General features: G+C 48.5%; 1 protein-coding gene across 4 annotated transcripts in view; it reads left to right on the top strand.

The window, feature by feature from the left end:
• FANCM (FA complementation group M) overlaps positions 1-21,945 on the top strand; it is a gene marked incomplete at its 3' end in the record, with an annotated part of 54,578 nt that overhangs the window by 15,023 nt on the left and 17,610 nt on the right. For all 4 annotated transcript variants that reach the window (XM_082283058.1, XM_082283056.1, XM_082283059.1 and 1 more), the window contains exons 5-13: positions 7,916-8,047; positions 8,840-8,972; positions 9,169-9,297; positions 9,724-9,825; positions 11,286-11,467; positions 12,362-12,568; positions 15,462-15,696; positions 19,964-20,121; positions 20,664-20,816. In XM_082283058.1, coding sequence (XP_082139184.1) covers positions 7,916-8,047; positions 8,840-8,972; positions 9,169-9,297; positions 9,724-9,825; positions 11,286-11,467; positions 12,362-12,568; positions 15,462-15,696; positions 19,964-20,121; positions 20,664-20,816 — 1,431 coding nt within the window. The remainder of the gene's footprint in view (positions 1-7,915; positions 8,048-8,839; positions 8,973-9,168; positions 9,298-9,723; positions 9,826-11,285; positions 11,468-12,361; positions 12,569-15,461; positions 15,697-19,963; positions 20,122-20,663; positions 20,817-21,945) is intronic.

The following is a 21,945-nucleotide window of genomic DNA, read 5'->3' as shown; positions in this document are numbered from 1 at the left end:
CACCCCATGCTGCAGGGACCGATCAGTGCAGAACTTACACAAGTTGGTGTTCTGTCTGTTTTCCCATTCATTCCCTCCTTCCCAGCTGTTCTTTTCATCGTCTTTTCCCCACTGCTCTTCATGTCCCGTTAGTTCTTCTTTATTGTGATTTTATTTGACTGCTTTCGAACCACACTTCTTTCATTTTATTCAGTTAGTCTCTGAAGTCTTTCCAAAATATTACGAGTGCAAAACCTCTGGGATATTTTGTTACTGAAGTCCAGCTTTGGAAGTTTTCAGCTGCGTAATTTTGCAGTTGAGACAAAGCTTTGTGTGAGCGAGGGGGATGAGCAGCCCCATTATGGGGTGGATATGGCAATTAAAGCAGGATCTGGATTTCAATCAGGAGTCTGTGTGGACTCTGTGTAGCTGTCTTTCATTCCAAATTTAACATGAAATAACTGTTGTGGCCCTTTTTGTGCATGCAGGAATGGGGAATCTCATGGCATTTAGGGTTTGGAATAATAGGAAAACAGTCCTTTCCTGTGCCCTGTTGATGCTCACAGGGAAGGCTGGAGGTTGAGGATGTGACTGTTGTGATGCTTAATCTGCCCCCTCCTTTCTCCCTTTTTCTGGTCAGTCCCTTTCTCCAGGCTCAGCTTTGGCTCCCCAGCCCCAGGGGCTGAGCTTGCTGTGGAAATGACCCCTGAACTGCCTTAGCAGCCTGGATGTGCCGGTCCTGACTGTGCTGCTGGCAGGGCAGACCGAAATCCTGCTGTGCCCGGGCAGCACTCCTTGGGGAATGTGCAAACGGAGGCACAGCTGCCGGTGGGAATGTCCTGAGAGGGATTTTGGGATGCAGCTGCTGCAGGGAGGGAAGCACCGGCCACCGAGGGGGTTTGGCCTCTGGGTTTCGGGCGGCTCTGGAATTCACTGGGAAGGCAAATCCTGGAGCAAGGCTGGATCCCACGCTTGTTTAAGTGTCTGGGTGGGTGCTGATCCGATTTCACGGGCAGCTGCCTGCAGAGCAGCACCAAGGGCTCCCTCGCAGCAGGGAATTTCTGGCAGTGACCACATTTCCCTCTCAGACCCGGCTGAACCCTCAGCACCTGAGGGGAGGCACAGTGGGAACCCATCCCTGCCCCAGGTAAACCCCACATCACACACTCCAGTGCTGGGGGGAAGGAAATTTCCACTGAATTTTGGCAGCTGGGTTATCAGTACCGAGGGAGGGCATCCTGGCTCTTGGAGATTTCTTCCAGGAACCGGCATTCCTGTTTGAGTCAGGGTGTGGAGGTTCTTTTTCTGCCCATCCTGCATAAATAGTTCATGGAAAACAGTCCTGACTCTTTGGTCAAGCATTGATTATGTGAATTAATGGTTGCTTAAATGAAATTATTTCTGTTTTAAGTATTAAGCATCTTTGTTGGAGATGAGAGAGAAGAAAAAGAAAAACCAACCAGCAGAAAAATAGTTTAAAATCACAGCTAAATTTCTCTATTTGTGAGAAATGCCACAGAATACTGATTATGAGAAAGAATCTGGGAGGAGTTTAAAATCCTGTTTTAAAATTCCATCTGTACAAATTACTCTGTGTGTATTTAATTTGTCTTTGATTTCTGACGAGTTTAGTAATTACTGCATTTGATAGAGTGCTGAAGATGTGATGGTCTGTGTCTGGATAGATAAGAGGAACTCGTTGTTACTGCAGGTGGAAAAAGCTGATTTTTGTTTTATTTCTTGGGGGTTTTTTCCCAAACGTGTTTTTTTTGTGTATGACTGCTGGCTGATAAACAGCCACTCTTGAGATAACACAGTTTTGGTAGGGTTGTGCTCTTGGTGCTCTCCTGGCAGGTTCTATTTCTGAATAGAACACAAAAACTAATGTTCAGCCTTAAAAAATTCAGATTCAACCCATCCTCAGTGTGATGCTCCTTTCTGTCTGACAGTCACGTACTGAGTGGCAGGTTGATGTGGCAAAGCCACTTCTTTCTCAAGTAAAAAGTAAAATTGTTCTTGATGAAATTAGTTGAAAAGTAAAGTCTGTAGGTCTTGTTTTATAAGCTTTAGGAAATGAAAAATGCTGTAGCAGGAGAAAACTCAGCTGTTAGAAAAGGACAAAGTGTTGGATTTTTTGGATGGATCCCAGTTTCCAGGGCAGAACAGTGGATTTTCAGTGTGTCTCCTGTCCCTGGAAGACTGGGAAGAGTCAGGATGAGTTAATATAAACTTAAACCAAAACTTTTGGTGCCAAGATCATTACTGTGCTGATCAGTATTGGGTTTGGAGAGTGACAATATCAGCTAAAATCCACCCTACCCTGCTGGGTCCCTGCTGCTTTCCTCTCTTTACTGGCCAGGTGAGAAAATGTCAGGAGGAAACTTACACAAAATGCACTTTTCTCCCTGGTTTAGAGTTTGTTTGTCAGGACTCTGAAGTTTTGCAAGAGAAAAACTAAAACTCAGTGCCAGTCAGAGCTCCAAAGCCTCCCCAGGTGGCAGACACTAAACATGGTTTGTTCCTGGGACTTGCTTCTGGAAGTTACTTTTGGGAATATTGGTTACTGCATGGACACTCCTCAAGGTACCACGCTTGGGGAACCCAAACACTTGGGGAGCCCAAACCTTCCTGGCTTCAGTGTGATGCCTGAAGTGGCCTCCTAGGCACAGAGACTGGCCAGGAGTAAGGGAATAAGGCAGGGATTTGTTTGAAAGGCCTTCAAAGGTACCCCTGGGCAGCCAGAGGCCACTGCCCAGATGGACCCCAAGGTGGATGGCAGGGCACGAGTTCTTCCCACTTTTATAGGTTGGGTTCATTTGCACAGCAGGGTTCATTCTCCAATTAAAGCTTCAGTTAATGATGTCATTTCCCCAAGCTTGCCCCCCTGTAGAGGCTTTTGGTTTATACTTTTGGGCCTAGGACGGTCTGGGTGTCCTTGGAGAGCAGGCCCGGAGAGGCTTTGTTCTGTGTGCCTGGCACAGAGAGCAGCAGTGAACAGGGTACAAGGAACTGCAGAGTCACCCACCAGGCACTGCGGGGTCTGAGAAACGGGAAAGTTAAAACCTAATCAAGTTCTGGAACAAAGCAGGGAATGCTCTGGATCATCCCCTGACCTTCCTTGGAGCAGTGAAGGCTCTGGCTGCGTTCACACCTCCCTGCAGGATCTCTGCCCTAGGACAGCCTGGTCACATCCCTGCTGTGGATCCTTGGGATGGAAACCCCTCCTGAGCCCAATCTCCAGCAGAGCCCCGTGGGCAGAGTCTCCTTTTGCCCTGCACTGCCTTTCTTTGCTCTCTTCCTTGAAAATTTGAGGATGTGGAGCAGAGGGTGGGAGCATGAGGTGCATGGCCACAGCACAGATCTGGGTTTGGCCTGCAGCTGTTGGTTATTCCGGGCTCCTGCTTTGGGGGATCCCCTTAGAACAGACCAGTGTGTTGGGCTGTGGTGGGACCTCACTGGCACTACCTGGGCTCATTTCCTTCTCACCAGCTCAGCCCCAGCACGTTGGGAAGGGATCCCTGGCAGTGCCCAAGGCCAGGCTGGACACTGGGGCTTGGAGCAGCCTGGGACAGTGGGAGGTGTCCCTGCCATGGCAGGGGTGGGGCTGGGTGGGATTTAAGGTCCTTTCCAACCCAAACCAGTCTGGGATTCCATACTGGGCACTGAAAATACGGAGCCAGGGGGCTGAGGAGAGCATGGGAAGAGTAGAGGAAGGTTTCAGCTCGGTGTGACTCTGTAAAAGCCAGTCAGGACTGTCAGGGGAGGCTGGGAGCACTGTGGGGGCTCCTGTGGAGGGGATGCACCTTTGGAGTCCTTGTTTGTTGAGGTCCTGTCTGCTTGGCAGCTGATTTCTGCCACCCCTCCTTCTCCACTGCGAAAGAAAAGCCTCACTAGCAGTTATTTATGGGTGTTTTTCTTTGCCAAAGAACCCCTGCAAATCTGCACTAAAATAATTAGGTCAGGGCGTTAGTTTAGAGCCTGTAGAGCCCTGTTTTTTGTTGTGCCGACAGAAAACAGATTAGGAGCAGTTTTTAGTGAGGTGTAGCTGGCACAGGACCAGCTTTTTGCCCCATACACAAGTCCTCAGCTCCTGTCAGAACTCCAAAAACCGGTTCTAAGCTCATCGTGGGTACAGGCTCCAAGAACTCATTGTGCTTTGCTGCGGGAGATACATCAGAACAGAGAAAGTCTTTGTGTTCTCAGCAAGTTCCGTGCAGGATGGGATAACTCTGCCAGTCCTCTTTTGTCTGCTCCTGTAAATCTGTCAGCCCTGAACTCCAGCTAGTGAGCTGGAGAAAGCCATGAGCACTCCTAAGCAATTAATGGAATTAATTCTATAGCTGTGTTTGGGTAACGTGACACTGCGATGTTTTGGAAAGGCCGAGGGGACTTTTCCAGAAGTATTATCTTTTTAATTAAAAATGAAGCTATGGAGGCAAGATAAATGCAATCAGTGAGCAGTGTGGGGTCTGATTCTCTCCTAAGTAGGTTGTGTTTACTGTTCCCTGTTAGTTCTGAAGCTCCAGGTGACTGGATCCTGCTGGCTTTCATAACAGTGCTGGGTTTGTTTGGCAGAAGGTGATTAAATCAGACAGGGGTGTACATTGAGCAAACAGGGACAATATCATTTTCTTGTATGTTAGAAACTGGGTCAAGGGATGAAACAGAAAAGCACATGTAATAGAGATTTCTTAAAAAAAAAAAAGCTCTGCAAGTATAGGAAATAATAAACCAGTGCTGAAATATTAGATTTTGTGGCCAGTACTTTTTAATGAAAACATTAATTTCTTTTCTAGAGGAACATTTATGAAAATACTGACTCCATTTCCACTACTTGAGACATAGTTTAAGCTTCATCTTCAGCACTTCAGGTGTCCTCATGTCCAACTGTTTGGGGTTTGATGGGAGGGTAATGAGCTATTCCAGTGGTATCCATACAAATAAAAAGCACTGAGTTCTTCCTCCATGGTCAGCATTTTGATGTATTTTGTAAATCCCTTTTCCTGTAGCTGGCACTGACATCTCTGTCTCTGTCCTTTTAAGGGGACTTGTCAGGTACAGCCTGGATTGAAGACCAAAGAACAGTAACAAACTCTGTGATAGAACACAAAGTTCTGAATTTTAAACCCTTAAAACAAAACTACATCTTGGATTTTGTTCTCACTAATATGAGAAATGAATTCCTTGTGCATTCAGCCTTCCCAGTGGCTTGGTGAATGGTTTTGACTGTATTTTGAGAAAACAACATTTGATATCTTCATTTTCTCCCCCCCTTTCCTCCAGAAATTCCTGGCACTGTTGTAGCCTCCAGTTGGTGTTTGCTTGTTGGTGCTGTTAGAGGTGTTAGTGGTTTATTTCGCTTAATTAACCCATGAGCCTTAATTAGAAGGAATGCCTGGGGCTGGAGTGTCCTGCCTTGCTTTTCCCGGGAGCTGTGGGAGGCCCTGACCCAGCTTCCCGGGGGATAAAGGAGACCTGGACAGGGCTGGGAAAGGCCTTGGAGCCCTTTGGATGTTCAGTGCCCACAGCTGGGCTGACTCCAGGTGCCCCAGGGGACACAGAGCGGGCAGGCAGGGGCTGCCCCAGGCCTGGGCCCATCCCACAGTCCAGAGCAAAGTCATGGAATGGTTTGGGTTGGAAGAGACCCTAAATCCCAGCCAGCCCCACCCCTGCCATGGCAGGGACACCTCCCACTGTCCCAGGCTGCTCCCAGCCCCAATGTCCAGCCTGGCCTTGGGCACTGCCAGGGATCCAGGGGCAGCCCCAGCTGCTCTGGGCACCCTGTGCCAGGGCCTGCCCACCCTCCCAAGGAAGAGGAGGAACCCAAAATGCACCAAAGCCCTCAGAATCCTGGCTCCATTTCTGTGCTTTCCCTTTATCTGCTGTAAGCTGCTTATCCCGCTGGCTCCGGTCTGCTGGTTTGGAGTGACCCGTGGGCATGGATGGGCAGGGTGGAAATTCCCCAGCACATCTCCCCCAGTTCAGCTGGGGCTGTCACAAATTTTCCTTCACCCTTCCAAATTTCTCCTGGCTTTTTTTTTTTTTTTTATTTTTTTTTTTTTTTTTTTTTTTATTCTTTGGGGGATTAATGCTGCTGTCATTGATAATGGCAATTATTCCCACTCCATTCCTTAGGATTTTGGATTAGATTTAGATTAGATATTGGGAAGGAATTCTTCCCTGGGAAGGTGGGCAGGCCCTGGCACAGGGTGCCCAGAGCAGCTGGGGCTGCCCCTGGATCCCTGGCAGTGCCCAAGGCCAGGCTGGACATTGGGGCTGGGAGCAGCCTGGGACAGTGGGAGGTGTCCCTGCCATGGCAGGGCTGGGATGGGATGGGATTTGAGGTCACTTCCAACTCAAACCATTCCATTCTGTGATTCTGTTTTCATTTTAATGCCACACAGGTTCTGCACACAGACTAAGAAGGTAAGAGAAGACCTATAAATAAATTATATTAGGAACTAAATTATAAAGTAATCTATAGCAATAATCAAAGCAAGCAGACAGAAGTTCAACTAAGCTGCCCCTGCAGTGCCTGAGCACGAGCAGCACGTGCTTGTTAAGGATATTTGTGCATCCTCACGGGATCTGGGAACCCAGCACAGGAGCAGTGCCTGGAGAGCACAAGTGGAATGCTGTTACTCAGGGATAAACTCAGGTTGCATTTTACACGTGGCTTTCTTTACATGCCAGGACATTTTCTCCCCTCCAGCTCCACTGGGATCAGTGTTTGAAGCCTGACTTAGGCCTGGCTTTATTGGTTTAGTTGGATGCTTTTTAGGGGGCTGAAGAGACACTAAAGGCATTAAGCATTTGTTACACTCCAGCCCTCTCAGGGCAGGGCAGCTGTGCTGCTGCTGGAGCACCTGGAAAACTTGGGAAACGTGGTGTGCATGGAAGCAGCAATGGGGAATTGCCTCAGCCTTTGGAGCAGCCTGTTCTTGTGCACTGGGATGATTTTGGGGCCCTTGGCCAAGGGGGCCAACAGGTTGTAAACAGTGTTTGTAGGACAAATCTGATTACTGCAATTATGGCAGAGTTAGCGCTCAGGCCAAACTAAGTCTGTGGAAAAATCCTGACCACCTAAGGCTGGGAAACAAAGAGGAAAAACAGGATTAAGATGCATTAGTGCAGGTTATTGTCCTTGCTGCACCGAGGTGGAAAGCAGGTACATGTGATGTTTGAAAACAGGCTGTGTTTTGGGGTGGATTCTGAAGGAAATGGGACACGCTGCTGTGCCTGTGCCCGTTCCTCTCTGCTCGTGTGTCCCAGCTCCCATGCCTTCCACACACAGATTTTGGACATTCTGGCCAGTCTTTCACCCAATTCAGCCTTCTCAGAGGTGAATCCAGGTGTTCTGGGATCAAAATGCCGTTGGAGTGCGAGCAGTGAGAGCGGAGCTGCAGCCCCAGTTCCGTGCCTGCGTGTCCATCCCGTTCCGCTCCCTCTCTGCCCAGTCAGCCCCTGTTCCAGTCCAGACCCCAGGGCTGTTTCCCCTTCTCGGTTCCTGGATGGATACAGGGCTATCCTGGGGGCAGGAGGCTGTTGGTCTGTAGAAAGGGGGGGCACAAATCCTTAGGGAACCATGTTCATGGAATCTCCTGAGTGGGAGATCAGAGTCTAATTCCTGACCTTGCACAGGACACCCCAACAATCCCGCCCTGTTCCCAAGAGCCTTGTCCAAGGGCTCTGGCAGGAATTTTGAGAGTTAACCTAAAAACATCCTGACTATGGCGAACCTTCCACTGAGGCAGAGCCCCAGGTACGGTAACAAAGCACTCAGAATTCAGCACAGCTCACTCGGAAAAATTCTGTGTTTCAAATAAAGTCGATGAGCTGCTCATGTTCTGTTGTGTAGGATCTGTAAAAATAAAATTATTTCAAGGGGCTCAACCCCCCCCCCCCCACCCCAACCTGTGCTGGGTTTTGGTTGCAGGTGCTGGAAGCGTTTGCTGGGCGCCTGATTAAGGTGGGAGTGTTATCCAGGAGGGATATTCCCAGCCTGACCAAGTACCAGATCATCCTGGCAAGGGATCAGTACAGGAAGAATCCCTCTGCACAACATGCAGTAAGTTCTTTATTTATTTCATGCTATTAAAGTAGGGAATAAATAGAAATAATCCATCGTTACAACATTTCCTGAGACATTTTAAGCAGATTTCTGTTCCTAGCCGTGGAATAAAATATCATAGAATCACGGCATGGTTTGGGATGGAAGGGATCTTAAAGATCATCTATGGAATCTCTAAAATATTCCTAATTGTTCCATGTTTCTGGATGCCAGTATAGGAAGGTCAAGGAAAAGATCAGGAGCTCCATTTCCAAAGTGAAGTTGTTGTGAGAATGTACATTGTAATTACTGACAGCCAAGTTTTCATTTTCCCCTCAAAGCTGTATTCCTGCTCCTATATTTTGGTAAATCCTCATGGAATGGTCAGATTTTGTAAACGTAAAGAAAATTGCCTTAAAAAAGTCTGTGTGCCTCAAAAAGAGCAGTGGGAAATCTCCTTCACTGTAAGCAAGGCAACTTTCCTGACTTAATTTCATAGCCTGGGTGGATGTGCTGGGAATCCCTTGTTTTCCCAAATGCTGATGGTTCAGCTGTCTGAGTTGGAGGGTTGATGAGCTCATTTTGGGAGGCAGTACAGGTATTTTGGAGAGTATTTTGGAGATGGAAGAGGATCACCTTCGCTGAGCATTGTAGAGTCTGAGGGCTCTCATGGACAAACTGCTCCCTGGGCATCACTGTGGGCTTTGCTCTGCTCCTCAGGTGTCACTCTGGTTCTGGTCAGGAATTGCAGTGGCATTCCTGCTCCTCAGCCACTTCCTAACTCAGTCTGAGTCTGCTTTTCTCCCACAGGGAATCCATCAAGGCATCATTGAAGGAGACTTTGCCCTCTGTATCAGTCTGTACCACGGGTACGAGCTGCTGCTGCAGATGGGAATCCGCTCCTTATTCATCTACCTGTGGGGAATCATGGATGGATCCAAAGGTGAAATGTCCTCGGGAACATCCCTCCTTTCAGCTCCACTCCTCTCAGTTCCCTCACTGTATGGCTGGTTTGGCACAAAACAGCTTAGGGAAAGAGGGGATGCAGATGGAATTGGTGTTTTGTTCCCCTTCTGCTAAAGACAGAGTCTGTTTGGGAAAGCAAATGAAATCCTGAGGTGTTCCAACTCTCTCCAAAGGGTTATCCCGCACCAAGACCGAGCTGGGGCGCAACGAGGACTTCATGGAGCTCTACCAGCAGCTTCGGGACGTGTTCTCAGCCACTGCTGTGGCTCCTGAGAATGGAAGTGTGTGCAAGAGCACAGCAGGTCAGGATTCCCCTCTCAGGGACAGAATGTTCCTGGTTGAAGTCGTGCTGCACTGGCTGCTGCTCTTTATTCCAGACTGGCTTCCCAATACTCTCTCTCCCCTCCCTCTCTCTCTTCCCTCGGTGGTTTTAGCTGCTTTCAATCAAGTTTTCTATGTTTGAAGTTTTTTATTTGCTTTCAAGTGAAGGATAAAATACGACTGTGTCACTGTAAGTCTTTTCCAGTGTGACTCTAACAAAAGTAGCACTTTCTCTAGAACTGGGTTTAACAAATGAGCTTCTGTCAGCAGTTTATTGTTCTGTTTAGAACTAGTATCAGGAATTGGGTCTGACTCGGATAATTGCAGTGGGAGGGAACGAAGTTCACTAAATCTTCCTGCTCATTGCAGGTTTATTTGCATCCTTTGTTGCTTTATTTCCTTTCCAGTGTTGGAAAAGAAAAAGGAATTTGTCTACAGTCATCCAAAACTAAAGAAATTGGAGGAAATCGTGATAGAACACTTCAAATCCTGGAAAAAAGGATGTTCTGGTGAGTACAAACAAGTCAAGAGAAAACCTGGGGATGGAAACAAGGAATATCCTCCTGACTGATTTCCAATCCTGTGCTGCTTTATTGCTTTGACTGTTTGTGTATCTTCCCCTCTAGAAGAACTAAAGATTTCTATAAAATAAAACTTCCTGTAAATTCTCATTATTCATTTGATATAAACTGCTCTAACAGCTGAGTAAAACAGGGATAGGCAGCTCATTCCTGGGGCTACCACGTTTCCTGCTGGTCCTGTCCCAGTTTGTCCTGGCAGCCTCCCCTCAGGGCCCTGCTGCCAGTCCCTTCTGCAGTTACATGAACACATTTAAGGACCTTAAGGATAAAAGTTCTGATATCTGGCCTGAGGATAAGAATTAAAAACCCTGAGGCATCAATTTGAAGTTCAAACCCTCTGGTTACATTCACCTGTCTCTCATTGGTTTTCATCTTTATGGAGAGATGTTATTCAGATCTCTTTGGGTTCGGGATGTTTCAGCTTCTTGATTCCAGCTTTGGGAATGATTACATGAGTAATAATAACATTTGTTTTGCAGCTTGTTCACTTTTTTTCTTGCCTGTTTGGATCTTTGTGCTCTGTGATATTCTGATAATTTCTGACCTGCCCTTCCCTCTTCTTTTTGTATTTTTTTTTTCTCTCTTGAATGCACTGTTCTCAGCAAACCCTTGAAAAGACTGATGCTTTCTAGTAGGCAACTTTAAGGTTTCCCAGTTCTGTGTTTGCAGCTACAGGATATGTCCCAATGCATTTAATGCAATTAACTCCTTTTTCCCCCCTTCCCATTCAGTTCTCTCTGCCTCCCAGCCTCCCTCCCTCCCTCCTTTTGCCTCCATTTGAAAAACCCTACATTGGAGATGGAGAAGGAGGGAATTCATGCCCGAAGTCCTCAGCCATATCAGAAGTACCACCAGCCCTTTCTCCTTCATTTATTGCCCAGAGCAGCTGTGGCTGCCCCTGGATCCCTGGCAGTGCCCAAGGCCAGGCTGGACATTGGGGCTGGGAGCAGCCTGGCACAGTGGGAGGTGTCCCTGCCATGGCAGGGGTGGGGCTGGGTGGGATTTAGGGTCCCTTTAGCCCAACCCAAACCATTCTGGATTGTGTAATTGTGGTTCTGCTGTCCTGAGGATCCTAAACTGGAGAAATGGAGACAATGGTGTCTTGAACTTCATTCCAAAACAGTTCCCATCCAACCCCAGCTTTTCAAAGTGACTTTAGTAAGGGCACCTGAGATACAAGACATTCTCACCATGGTTGGTGTAAATCCTCCAAAATTGGAGATGCTTTGATGCCAAAGAGGAATTTTGCAAGGAGATGGATCTTGGAGCATTTTCTGCCCGTGTTCTCTTCCCGTTAAATGAAACAAGAGCTGTGAACGTGTAACTTGTGGGGTGCCCCATCCTTTTTTATTGGTAATTCTGTTAAAACCTGACATTTTCAAATCCAGCAGATGAAGGCAAGAGTGAAAGTGGGGACACGAGGGTGATGATCTTCTCCTCGTTCCGGGACAGCGTGCAGGAAATCGCCGAGATGCTGGCCCGGCTCAGCCCGGCTGTGCGGGCCATGACCTTCGTGGGACACTCCTCGGGGAAGAGCACCAAAGGTTTCACCCAGAAGGAGCAGCTGGAGGTGAGGAAAGAGGGCACTTGGAGCAGGAATTAGTGATGAAGAGCATCGATGTTGTGTAAAGAACTCCAGGAGCGTTGACTGTGTGGCAGTGGCTGAACTTTAAGTGTCGTTAGGAAATCCCTGTGGAGTGCAGAGGCTTCCAGAGTATCCAAAATTGTACCCACTGAACAAAATGTAGAAATAATTTATAGATTCGTATTATATTAACAGCTGCTACATTTAGATGGCAAAAATCTGGGGAAATATGCAAATACATGCTAGGGAAATTTTATTTTTCTTGTAGGCCGGAAAGATAAGATCTATTAAATTTTGATCTAGAGAAGTTAAAAAAAAAAAAAGATAACCCCCAATGCAAAGTTGGGAAATAAGTTTTAGAAGAATGCCATGGTTGGAGTCAGAATAAGATGTGCTTTTTTCCCTTTATTTTAGAATCCAAGAGTTGAAATGCTGATGTTGGCCACACTGGTGTTTGATCACAGGGGCAGCAGCTGGGAAATTTAAAAAGCGTTGTTATTTTCGAATGCAGTTATTCTAAAATATAATTAGAATCCATTTAGAATATTAATATAACATATATTAATTAATATATTAATAGAATATATATAGAATATATTTTAGAACAGTTGTAGTAGTTGTTGTAGTAGTTGTTGTAGTAGTTGTTGTAGTAGTTGTTGTAGTAGTTGTTGTAGTAGTTGTTGTAGTAGTTGTTGTAGTAGTTGTTGTAGTTGTTGTTGTAGTTGTTGTTGTAGTTGTTGTTGTAGTTGTTGTTGTAGTTGTTGTTGTAGTTGTTGTTTAGTTGTTGTTGTAGTTGTTGTTGTAGTTGTTGTTTAGTTGTTGTTGTAGACTCAGTTTTCCTGGCGGAGCTGGGAAATCCCATTTCCATCGTCCCCACAGGTGGTGAGGCGTTTCCGGGAGGGAGGCTACAACACCCTGGTGTCCACCTGCGTGGGCGAGGAGGGGCTGGACATCGGCGAGGTCGATCTCATCGTGTGCTTCGACGCCCAGCGCAGCCCCGTGCGCCTGGTGCAGCGCATGGGCCGCACCGGCCGCCGGCGCCACGGCCGCATCGTGGTCATCCTGGCCCAGGGCCGTGAGGAGAGGGTGAGTGGGGGCATGGGCAGGGGGGCAGGGATAGCCTGGCCCACAGGGGTCATCCCAGCTCCTGGCCCTGCACAGACCCCCCAACAGCCCCACCCTGGGCATCCCTGGCAGCGCTGCCCAAACGCTCCTGGAGCTCTGGCAGCCTCGGGGCCATGCCCATTCCCTGGGGAGCCTGGGCAGTGCCCAGCACCCTCTGGGGGAAGAGCCTTTCCTGATCTCCAGCCTGAGCCTGCCTGGCACAGCTCCAGCCGCTCCCTGGGTGCTGTCCCTGTCCCAGGAACAGAGCTCGGAGCTGTCCCTTGGGACAAAGCTGCAGCCCCCAGTGAGTCTCTGCTCAGCCTCCTCCTTCACTCTGTCACAGGAAACTCCAGCACAGAATCCTGGAATGATTGGGGTTGGAAGGACCTTAAATCCCATTCCCACCCCTGCCATGGCAGGGACACCTCCCACTGTGCCAGGCTGCTCCCAGCCCCAGTGTCCAGCCTGGCCTTGGGCACTGCCAGGGATCCAGGGGCAGCCCCAGCTGCTCTGCCAATTCCAGCCCAGCCCCTGCCCACCCTCCCAGCCAGCAATTCCCAATTCCCAATCTCCCATCCAGCCCTGCCCTCTGGCACTGGGAAGCCATTCCCTGGCTCCTGGCCCTCCGTGCCTTGTCCCCAGTCCCTCTGCAGCTCTCCTGGAGCCCCTTTAGGCCCTGCAAGGGGCTCTGAGCTCTCTCTGGAGAGAGTTCACCTTCTTCTCTCCAGGTGAGCATTCCCGGCTCTCCCAGCCTGCCGTGTCACCAAATGAAACTCGGAGCATCCAGGGGTTTTCCGAGGGTGCAGAGGAAGGTGTGGGGTGGGGGCTGGAGCTGGGAGGGGATGCTGGAGGTGCTGCTGGTGACGCTGGGTGTTCACACTGGTACTTACTGGGCTGGTGACGACACCGGCGCTCAGAGCTGGCTTTAGCGGCCGCGCTCTTGCGTGTGAGGCTGAAGAGATCGGCTTAGGTGCAAATCCACTTTGGCTGAGTTCCTGGAGCCCAGCACTCAGGCAGAGCATAATTAATCGTCCCTGAGTACAGACTGTCCCTTGGGACATCCATGTCCTGCTGGAAATGTGTGCTGGGAGCCGGGGGGTCCCACCACAGCTGTGCCAGCTCCATCCCACAGCCCTGCAGGGCCCGGCCTCATCCATGGAATGGGACAGGGCAGGATTTGGGCAGCACAGGCTGGGCAGTCCCTGCTGCCATCACTGGTGAAAGGAGGTGCAAACCAATAAATCCAAGACCTGTGCAAACCAATTGTAAACCCAAAATTTCAGACTCTTGGTATTATTTCATTTATTCCAGCCAATGCTGTAGCTCTGGTTTGCATTTGTGGGTGGCAGGGATTTAATTCTGAATGATGCTGCAAAGAATCCTCCCTGACGGGGAAAAAAGTTGCTTTGAAGGGATGAGAGTTAAAAATGATAAACCTGAGTAGAGCTTGTAAATAGATATTTTCTCATGCTGCTTACAGAGGCTGGTTACTATTGAAAGCTCTGCTCTGTAATGGGATATAAAATAGTCCCTTAAATTCCTTGGAGCTTCACTTAAGTAGTTGGATTACTCTGTGGTCCAGATTTTCTCAGATATCTTTGAAGCAGAAACTCCCCCCAGGTAGAACAGTCATTGTATATAATTTTGTTATGTTGAGATCAGGAAATCAGTTTAATTGCAAACCAATATTGCCTTGGTCAGTTTGTTTGGTTTTTCTCGAGGGTGTTTTTTGGGGTCGTTGTTGGGTTTTTTAAGTTTAACAGAACTGGAAAGAGACTCAGTGTGGAGATTCTTCCCCATTACTTCATTGTCATCTAAATAATTAAATCCATGTATTAATTTATGGGAATTTGTTTGGGCTTTGTGTGGCTTTTTTGTTTTGTTTTGGTTTGGTTTTGTGGTTTTTTGGTTTTTTTTTATTTTCCTTGGTTTAGTTTAGAGGTTGTTTTTAATCAAACCACTTCAAGTCAACCACAAAGCTTTCAAAGGTGTTTTATTGGGAGAAAGGGGTCAGTGCAGGTGTGGAAGTGTGATGCTGGCAGGAATTTCCGTGGCCTCAGTGTTCCTGGGTCAGCTGTTCCACGTGGCAGCTCCTGCATGTCCCAGACCCCTGGAGCTGCTGGGATTGGGCTCAGCATGTCCTGGGGAGCTGCTCAGCCCAGAGAAACACAGGGGAGGGAAAAGCCAGCAAAGCCACAACTCCCTGGTGCTGTTAATTTGGTAATACCACGTTTTTTTGCCATAAAAACACTGGGCTTGACTGTTCTAGGATTAAAAAGTTGTTTCTTGGAGTGCCCGAGGGGTTTATCAGAGCTGGCTGTGGGCTTCTTCCAGCTTTATTCAAGGAGCATCTTTTATGGTCCCTGAAATCCTCTCTGTCAGGTGGCAGCTGCCCCCGTCCCACTCAGGGCCTTGGAGAGGAGCACAGCACAAAACCAGTTTCAGACTGAGCCCCAGCTTCCCTCCTCACTCTGCCCAGCTTTGGTTTCTCTGTTGCACAATAAACCAGGGTGTAATTAAAAGGGAGCACTCATGACATCAACAAATCATCTTAGGCCTTTTTTTTGCTTGACCTGCTTTCCCTGTTTCCGAGTAATCTAATTTACATCATCTCTGTATCAGTGGCAGATTGTAACTTCCCCCAGGCACGGGCTGTGCCCCTTTCTCTCTCTCTCTCTCTCTCTCTCTCTCTCTCTCTCCTGTGCTGTGCCTGCTTCTGGACCATTAAAAAACCCCAAACCAAACAACGCCTTGCTGAGGGAACAGAAAATAATGAGAAACCCCACAGGCACTGAGGTGTTCTTTTAGTTTTGATCAAATGCTGTGAAGAACCAATCAATCACCAGGTGATTTATCTATTTATCCTCTCTTTCAGACTTACAACCAAAGCCAGTGTAACAAAAGGAGCATCCACAAAGCCATTTCAGGGAACAAAACCCTTCGTTTCTACCAGCACAGCCCACGGATGGTTCCAGAAGGCATCAATCCCAAAGTGCATAAAATGTTTATCACTGCTGAAAAACACGAGCCAAGCACCTCAAGGATGCTTTCCAAAGAGAGGAGATCCAGTTCCCTGCAGCACAAATCTGCTCCCTTTTCCTGTGTCACTGGTAAGAGGATTATGATGTTTCCAGCACATCCAACCCCTCTGACGGGGGCCTGGGGCTCTGCAGGGTCACTCTGTCAGCTCAGCCACTGCTCAGGGCTGCTTCAGCCCTCAGCCTTTCCTGGGCATCCTCACAGCTCTGTCCTTGCCTATCCAGATCCTCAGGCAGGCCTTTGCTCATCTTTCCCCACGGAGTCTCTCACTGAAGGTCAGGAGCTCCAGCTACGGACAGAGGAGGCAGATGTTCATCCCAGAATCCCAGAATCCAGGACTGGATTGGGTAGAAAGGTTCCTTAAAGTTCCCATGGGCAGGGACACCCTCCCCTATCCCAGCTTGCTCCAAGGCCTGTCCAGCCTGGCCTTGGGCACTGCCAGGGATGGGGCAGCCACAGCTGCTCTGGGCATTGTGGCTTCCTAAATGACAATAAACCAGAAATGCTTGAAAACAGAAGGATTTTGATGTGAGCCAAAGGAGAAAGCGAGGGCAGGGTATTTATGAATTGATCAGACTCTCTTGGAGGAAAATTGGAAAATTCTCTTGGAGGCTTTTTAGCTGATGCAGTTCAGTGGTGCTGGAACGCTCAGGAAGCTGAACACAATCCTAAGTCAGGAAAAAAGAGCTACTTTTTATAAATACTTGGGAATTTTCATGCTCTATGTCCTTGCTAGTGCTTTCTGTAAAGACCAACAGCAGCTTCTTGAAAGAAGAAACTCGAAGCCTTGAGAAACTTCCTGTTTCAGTACCTGATTAAACAGACACAGCTGCTAGAAAACAACCCGAGCACACCATGGAGTGCAAATAACCATTTTGGGAGCCTTTGTTGGTCTGTCCTAGAGCAGAGAAACGAGCAGGGAGGGCATAAAGAAAACGATAATGCTGAGAACATTCCTGCTGAGGGAGCAGCACTGCAGGGCTGGAGTTACCAGGTGCCTTTTGTGGGAGCCACGGGTGCAGCTCCCCAGGGCTGGGCGGGCTCTGCATCACCACAGGGGCCTGCAATGGGTCCCCAAGGTGGCCAGGGGTGAGTCCCCAAGGTGGCCAGGGGTGAGTCCCCAGAGTGTGGCCAGGGTTGAGTCCCCAGAGTGACCAGGGCTGAGTCCCCAAGGTGGCCAGGGTTGATTTGCTGGAGCTGGCCAGGGTTGATTTACTGGAGGTGGCCAGGGGTGAGTCTCTAAGGTGGCCGGGGTTGATTTGCTGGAGCTGGCCAGGGCTGAGTCCCCAGAGGGTGACCAGAGTTGAGTAGACAAAGGAGGCTGGGATTGATCTGCCAAAGATGCCAGGGTTGAGTCCCCAGAGGTGGCCAGGGCTGATTTACTGCAGGTTGCCAGGCTTGAGTCCCCAGAGGTGGCCAGGGCCGAGTGCCCTCCTGGCAGCCAGGGCTGCCCTGTGCAGGTGGCACCAGCACCAGCCCTGTGTTGAATCCCCTTCGTTGCTGGGTGAGCCAGGGGCTGCTCCTGATTTTAGTGACACTCAGGATAAAGCTCCAAAAGAAGACAAAGGAAGGAGTTCTTTGCATTTTCTCTCCATTTTAGTGCCCGTTCCCAGGGTAAGAAATGGGCAAAGCTGGCAGCAGTGAGTGAGCCGGGTGTGTTCTTACCTCTGCTCTCACTTTGTTGTTGAGCTCCAGTTCATCCTCAGGTTTCTCCACGGCAGGAACTGAGCTATCATGGGCTGAATTATCACAGGAATTTCAAGCATTCTCCTTGTTTTCTAGGTAAAATCAATACAATCATGGAATCACTCAGGTTGGAAGACCCCTCTGAGCCCATGGAGTCCAACCACTGCCCAGCACTGCCAGGGCCACACTGCCCCATGTCCCCAAGTGCCACATCCACAGATGGATGGAAATCCCCCCAGGGATGGGGATTCCACCTCTGCCCTGGGCAGTTCCAAGGCCTGACCACCCTTTCCATGAAGAAATTCCTCCCAATGTCCAACCTGAACCTTCCCTGGCACAACTTGAGGCTGTTTCCTCTGGTCCTGCCACTCATTACCTGAAAAAATACACATTTCCTGTTCTTCTTCATTTGATCCAATTTCTATTAATATTACACCCCGCTTTCACTTCAAAACCTCTTCCATAAATTTTGTCTGTCAGTCCCAGAAGGATCCAATATCTTGTGCTGCCCCATCATAAACCAAGCACGTCCTTCAGTTTTCAGAGCTCTCCTTCAAAAAGTGCAGCAAAAAATCCCTTTCCTCCATCAGCCTCTTATATCATTTCTTGTATTTTAAGATTCTTTTTTCTCTCTGATTTTTGGGTTTTGTTTGTTTGGGGTTTTTTTTAAGAGTTTGCTAAAGTGAGGAGCATGTTGGTATTGTTGCTCCTGGGAGCTGAATCTCATTTCAAGCTCCCAGTAATTCCTTTTGCTTTTGTCCAGATGAAATCCCATTTTCTTAATTCTTCTGCTGGTTCTCCACAATTCCTCTACTCCCTCCTTTCCAGATGGATCAATTTTGAGTTGTCAATAACCGTGGGCTTTGTTTGATTTTACAATTTCACATTATTTCTGTAATTGCTGGTTTTATCCCAATGATAATTGGTTTGGACTCACTTTTTAAAAATCTACCAACACCTGCTTTATGTTTAATCCTCTGTGGGGTTTTCATGCCTTTCCAGTGGCTAATTCTTGCTCTCTTCCCCCTTCAAGAACAATGAAAATACCTTGGTTCTGGAGAAAAACAGGGAAAATAACGTGGATGATGTGCTTGTGCCTGGTAGGACACGGCATCCCTAACTCAGAGTGTTCTGGAGGATAATTCCCCATGAGACAGCACGAGCTGCTTCCCATGGAGGGGAGAGGCTGTGCCAGTGACTGCAGGACGTGGTGATTCCCAGCCCTGGATCCTTATCAGCCTCACTGAGGATGGGAATGTTCTCCCTGTACTCTCACTCTGGAGGCAGCAGTCATGTTTGTCATGTCCCTCTTTCCTTACGGTGGGGAAATGTTCTGGACAGGCACAATCCTCCCTCTGCTCCCCAGCAGGATGCCCAGAGCTCTGGGAAGCGTCTGTTCCAAGTTCTGCCAGCTGCTCCAGGGCTCCTTGCCTGGCAGGGTTGCACCATGGATCACTGGGGCTGATATCATGGGGTCATCTTGTCTCTGTCCCACAGAGCGGGGCTGGAACATGGGACCGAAGTCATCCGTTGTTCTCAGCATTCCCTGATGGGTCTGGATGGCAACACTTCCTCAGGAACTGGGAATGGGCACAGCCCCGAGGCTGCCAGAGCTCCAGGAGCCTTTGGGCAACATGCACGGGGGGGGATTGTTGGGGTGTCTGTGCAGGGACAGGGGTGGGACTGGATGGTCCTTGTGGGTCCTTTCCCACTCAGGATATTCCCTGTGGGTCCCTTCCCACTCAGGATATTCCCTGCTTCTGTGATCCTTGTGGGTCCCTTCCCACTCAGGATATTCCCTGATTCTGTGATCCCTGTGGGTCCCTTCCCACTCAGGATATTCCCTGATTCTGTGATCCCTGTGGGTCCCTTCCCACTCAGGATGTTCCCTGATTCCAAATGCTTCTCTGAGAATTGTTAGTTTCCTTTTCCTTCAGGTCTCTCTTTTGTCCTCTCTGCCAGGTCCTTGGACTGGGAGTTCTCTCTTCAGGGATGTGACATCTCCTACACTTGAGTCAGAAATACTTCATAGCAGTGTTGATCTTCTGGGATCATTTCACGATGGCCTTAAAAGCATCAGTGTTGGTTCATTTTTCCAGGTTTTCCTGAGCACAAGCAGCACTCTCAGGGTTTGATCTGTGCAGACCCAGCCCCTGGCAGCTGGAGCTTGAGAGCTTTGAGAGACCCAGGCTGGTTCCTCTTGTGTGGCATTAATTCCCAAAAGAGCCTGGGCTGCAGACTCACCCCAAATCCTGTCTGCACAGACACTGGCAAATTCCCTTCAGTGTTCTTCACCAAGCTTCACACAGCTGGCCTGAAAGCACTCACAGCCTCAGCTCTGGTTCTTTGGAATCACTGCTCACCCATGGCTGTTTAGGGGATTTGCCATTATTTGGGACAGTGATTTGTATCTGTCTCTCTGTTCTCATATGATGCCCTTTCCCAAAGCATCTGTTTAACAGGTATTTATCCATATGAATCATTAACACTCTTGGGATTCTTGTCCCTGGCTTCAGATTCTCTGCAGTTTTGGCTGTGGCACAGAGAAGATGATTTTTCCTTGTGCCTGGCACCATACCAGGTGGTTTTATTGTGTGCATCCCTTTTCCCAAAGCAGGTAACGTTTCCCTGTCCTTGTTCTTGCCCCCATAGGCCAAAAGCAAATGCACTCCCATGAGAGCTGGTCCTTGTCACCTGAGGAGTTGGAAATATGGGACAGACTCTACAGGATTAAGGAAAGTGATGGAATAAAGGAACCAGTATTGCCTCAAGTTCAGTTTGAAACCATAGAAAACCTGGAAGAAACACCAGTGAGTTCCATGGAATATTTCTTGAGACACGGGGCCTGAAGGATGCTGGAAACAACAGAGTTAACTCTGGATTTGGAGGAAGTCTGTGATAAAAATGCCTTTTTGAGATTTAAATGTGGGTTTTTGAGGTTAGGGATTTAGCAACTAGATGTTTGAAATGGGTCTTTGAGGTTCGGTCTGTACGTTAAAAGTTCGTACCCCAAGTTCAAAATACATTAAGAAGTCTCAGCATCCATTAAGTTCTGCTCCTGTTTTTAAGAGCTCCATGCAGGATGCTGTATTCACAGAGTCCCACAGAGGGTGGTTTGGGTTTAAAGGGATCTTCAACCCATCTCATTCCACCCCTGCCCTGGGCAGGGACACCTAGCCACCTTCCCCTAGCCCAGCTTGCTCCTGATGTTTTTATTTTAGACCAGACTTAAACCTGTGTGATGAAGTTTAAATCCTTCTCTGCATGTCAGTATTCATTGTCCCTGACAGAGAAGTTTTGCTGAACAATTCCTTGCTGAAAATCTCCTTTCCCATCCCTGTTTCCACTGCAGAAGCCCGAGGAGGGGGCAGCTCGGGAGCTCTCCTTGTCTGAGTGGAGCCTTTGGCAGAACCAGCCCCTTCCCACGTCCCTGGTGGATCACTCGGATCGTTGTCACCTCTTCATCGCTGCCATGGAAATGATGGAGCTGATGAGGCATCAGCAGGTAAGGGGCAGCCTCTGGCTGGCTCTAAACGGAATGTGCAGTTAGAATAGTTTAAAAACAATTAAATTAGAAAAAAAAAAGAATTGTGAAATGAATCATGTGTGTTTAACCTTGTTTCAAAATGTCTCCCTCTGCTATTCTGTGATTCCTAATCCTTCCCACAGAAACCGTTTAAAAATATTTCGCGTTCCCTTACGCAGGAAAAAGCCCCACCCTTAAATCAGCCTTTTTTTTATGGATTCCAGTATCAGTTTGTGACAGAATGACATTAAATACAAGAGCTACAAGTGTCAAAGAGCAAAGCCACCAGCAGGGAGCTCAGAGCTGTTCCAGGAGTAGGGAAGAGTTTGGTATCATGTGTGCACATCAAAATCATCCCAGAAAAGTCATGCAGGAGGCACATTGCGTGTTTTAGGGCATTCGTTTTTTGTTTAAAGCTTTTTGGGTTTGTTTTTTTGAACTGAAAAGAGAATTGTTCCTAAGGGTTAAGGGATAAGAGGAGCTGAGCCAAACAAACACGGACGGAAATGGCTTGGGAGATGGGAATTCTGTTTTCTGGCAGGGATGGATAGAGAGATCCGTATGGAAGGCACAAGAAAGTGGGTGTAGAGGTGGATGGCGGCTTCAGTGGTTCACCACATGATTTTTCCCCTCCAGCTGAGCTCCCCACGTCCCTTTCAGCACGTGGAAGTTTTTTAGGTCATCAGAATCTGTTGCTAAGCTGCCAGAGTTTCCTGAATAATACCAGAACTAATCGAGGAGGAGAATGGAGACATTGTAGTTGTGCTCCTTGCTCGGAGAGGGTGGAAGGGAGGCTGTGAACAGCCCTGCCCAGCTCAGATCAGCTTCTCCATCACACCAGAGACATTCCTGACTTCTCTGACTGTCCCTGTCCCCAGCTGGGGTCAAGGACACACTGCAGGGGGAGAGAAGGGTCGGGGAGAGGGCAGGGATGGGCAGGGCAAGGACGTCAGGAGGAGAGAAATGGTTCAAGAATCAGAAGGTGCCCCCTGAGCCTCCCTTTCTCCAGGCTGAGCCCCCTCAGCTCCCCTTGTGCTCCTCTGTGGGAGTTGCAGGTGGGTTGGCTTCCAGCCTCTCCAGAGTGTGTCAGCCAGGCCGAGGTGGGGCT

Source organism: Coloeus monedula, assembly GCF_965178545.1.
Source record: "Coloeus monedula genome assembly, chromosome: 6".
In the NCBI taxonomy this organism is placed as follows: domain Eukaryota; kingdom Metazoa; phylum Chordata; class Aves; order Passeriformes; family Corvidae; genus Coloeus; species Coloeus monedula.
Note: the sequence above shows the minus strand (reverse complement) of the source record. Positions and strands in the feature narration are given on the sequence as shown.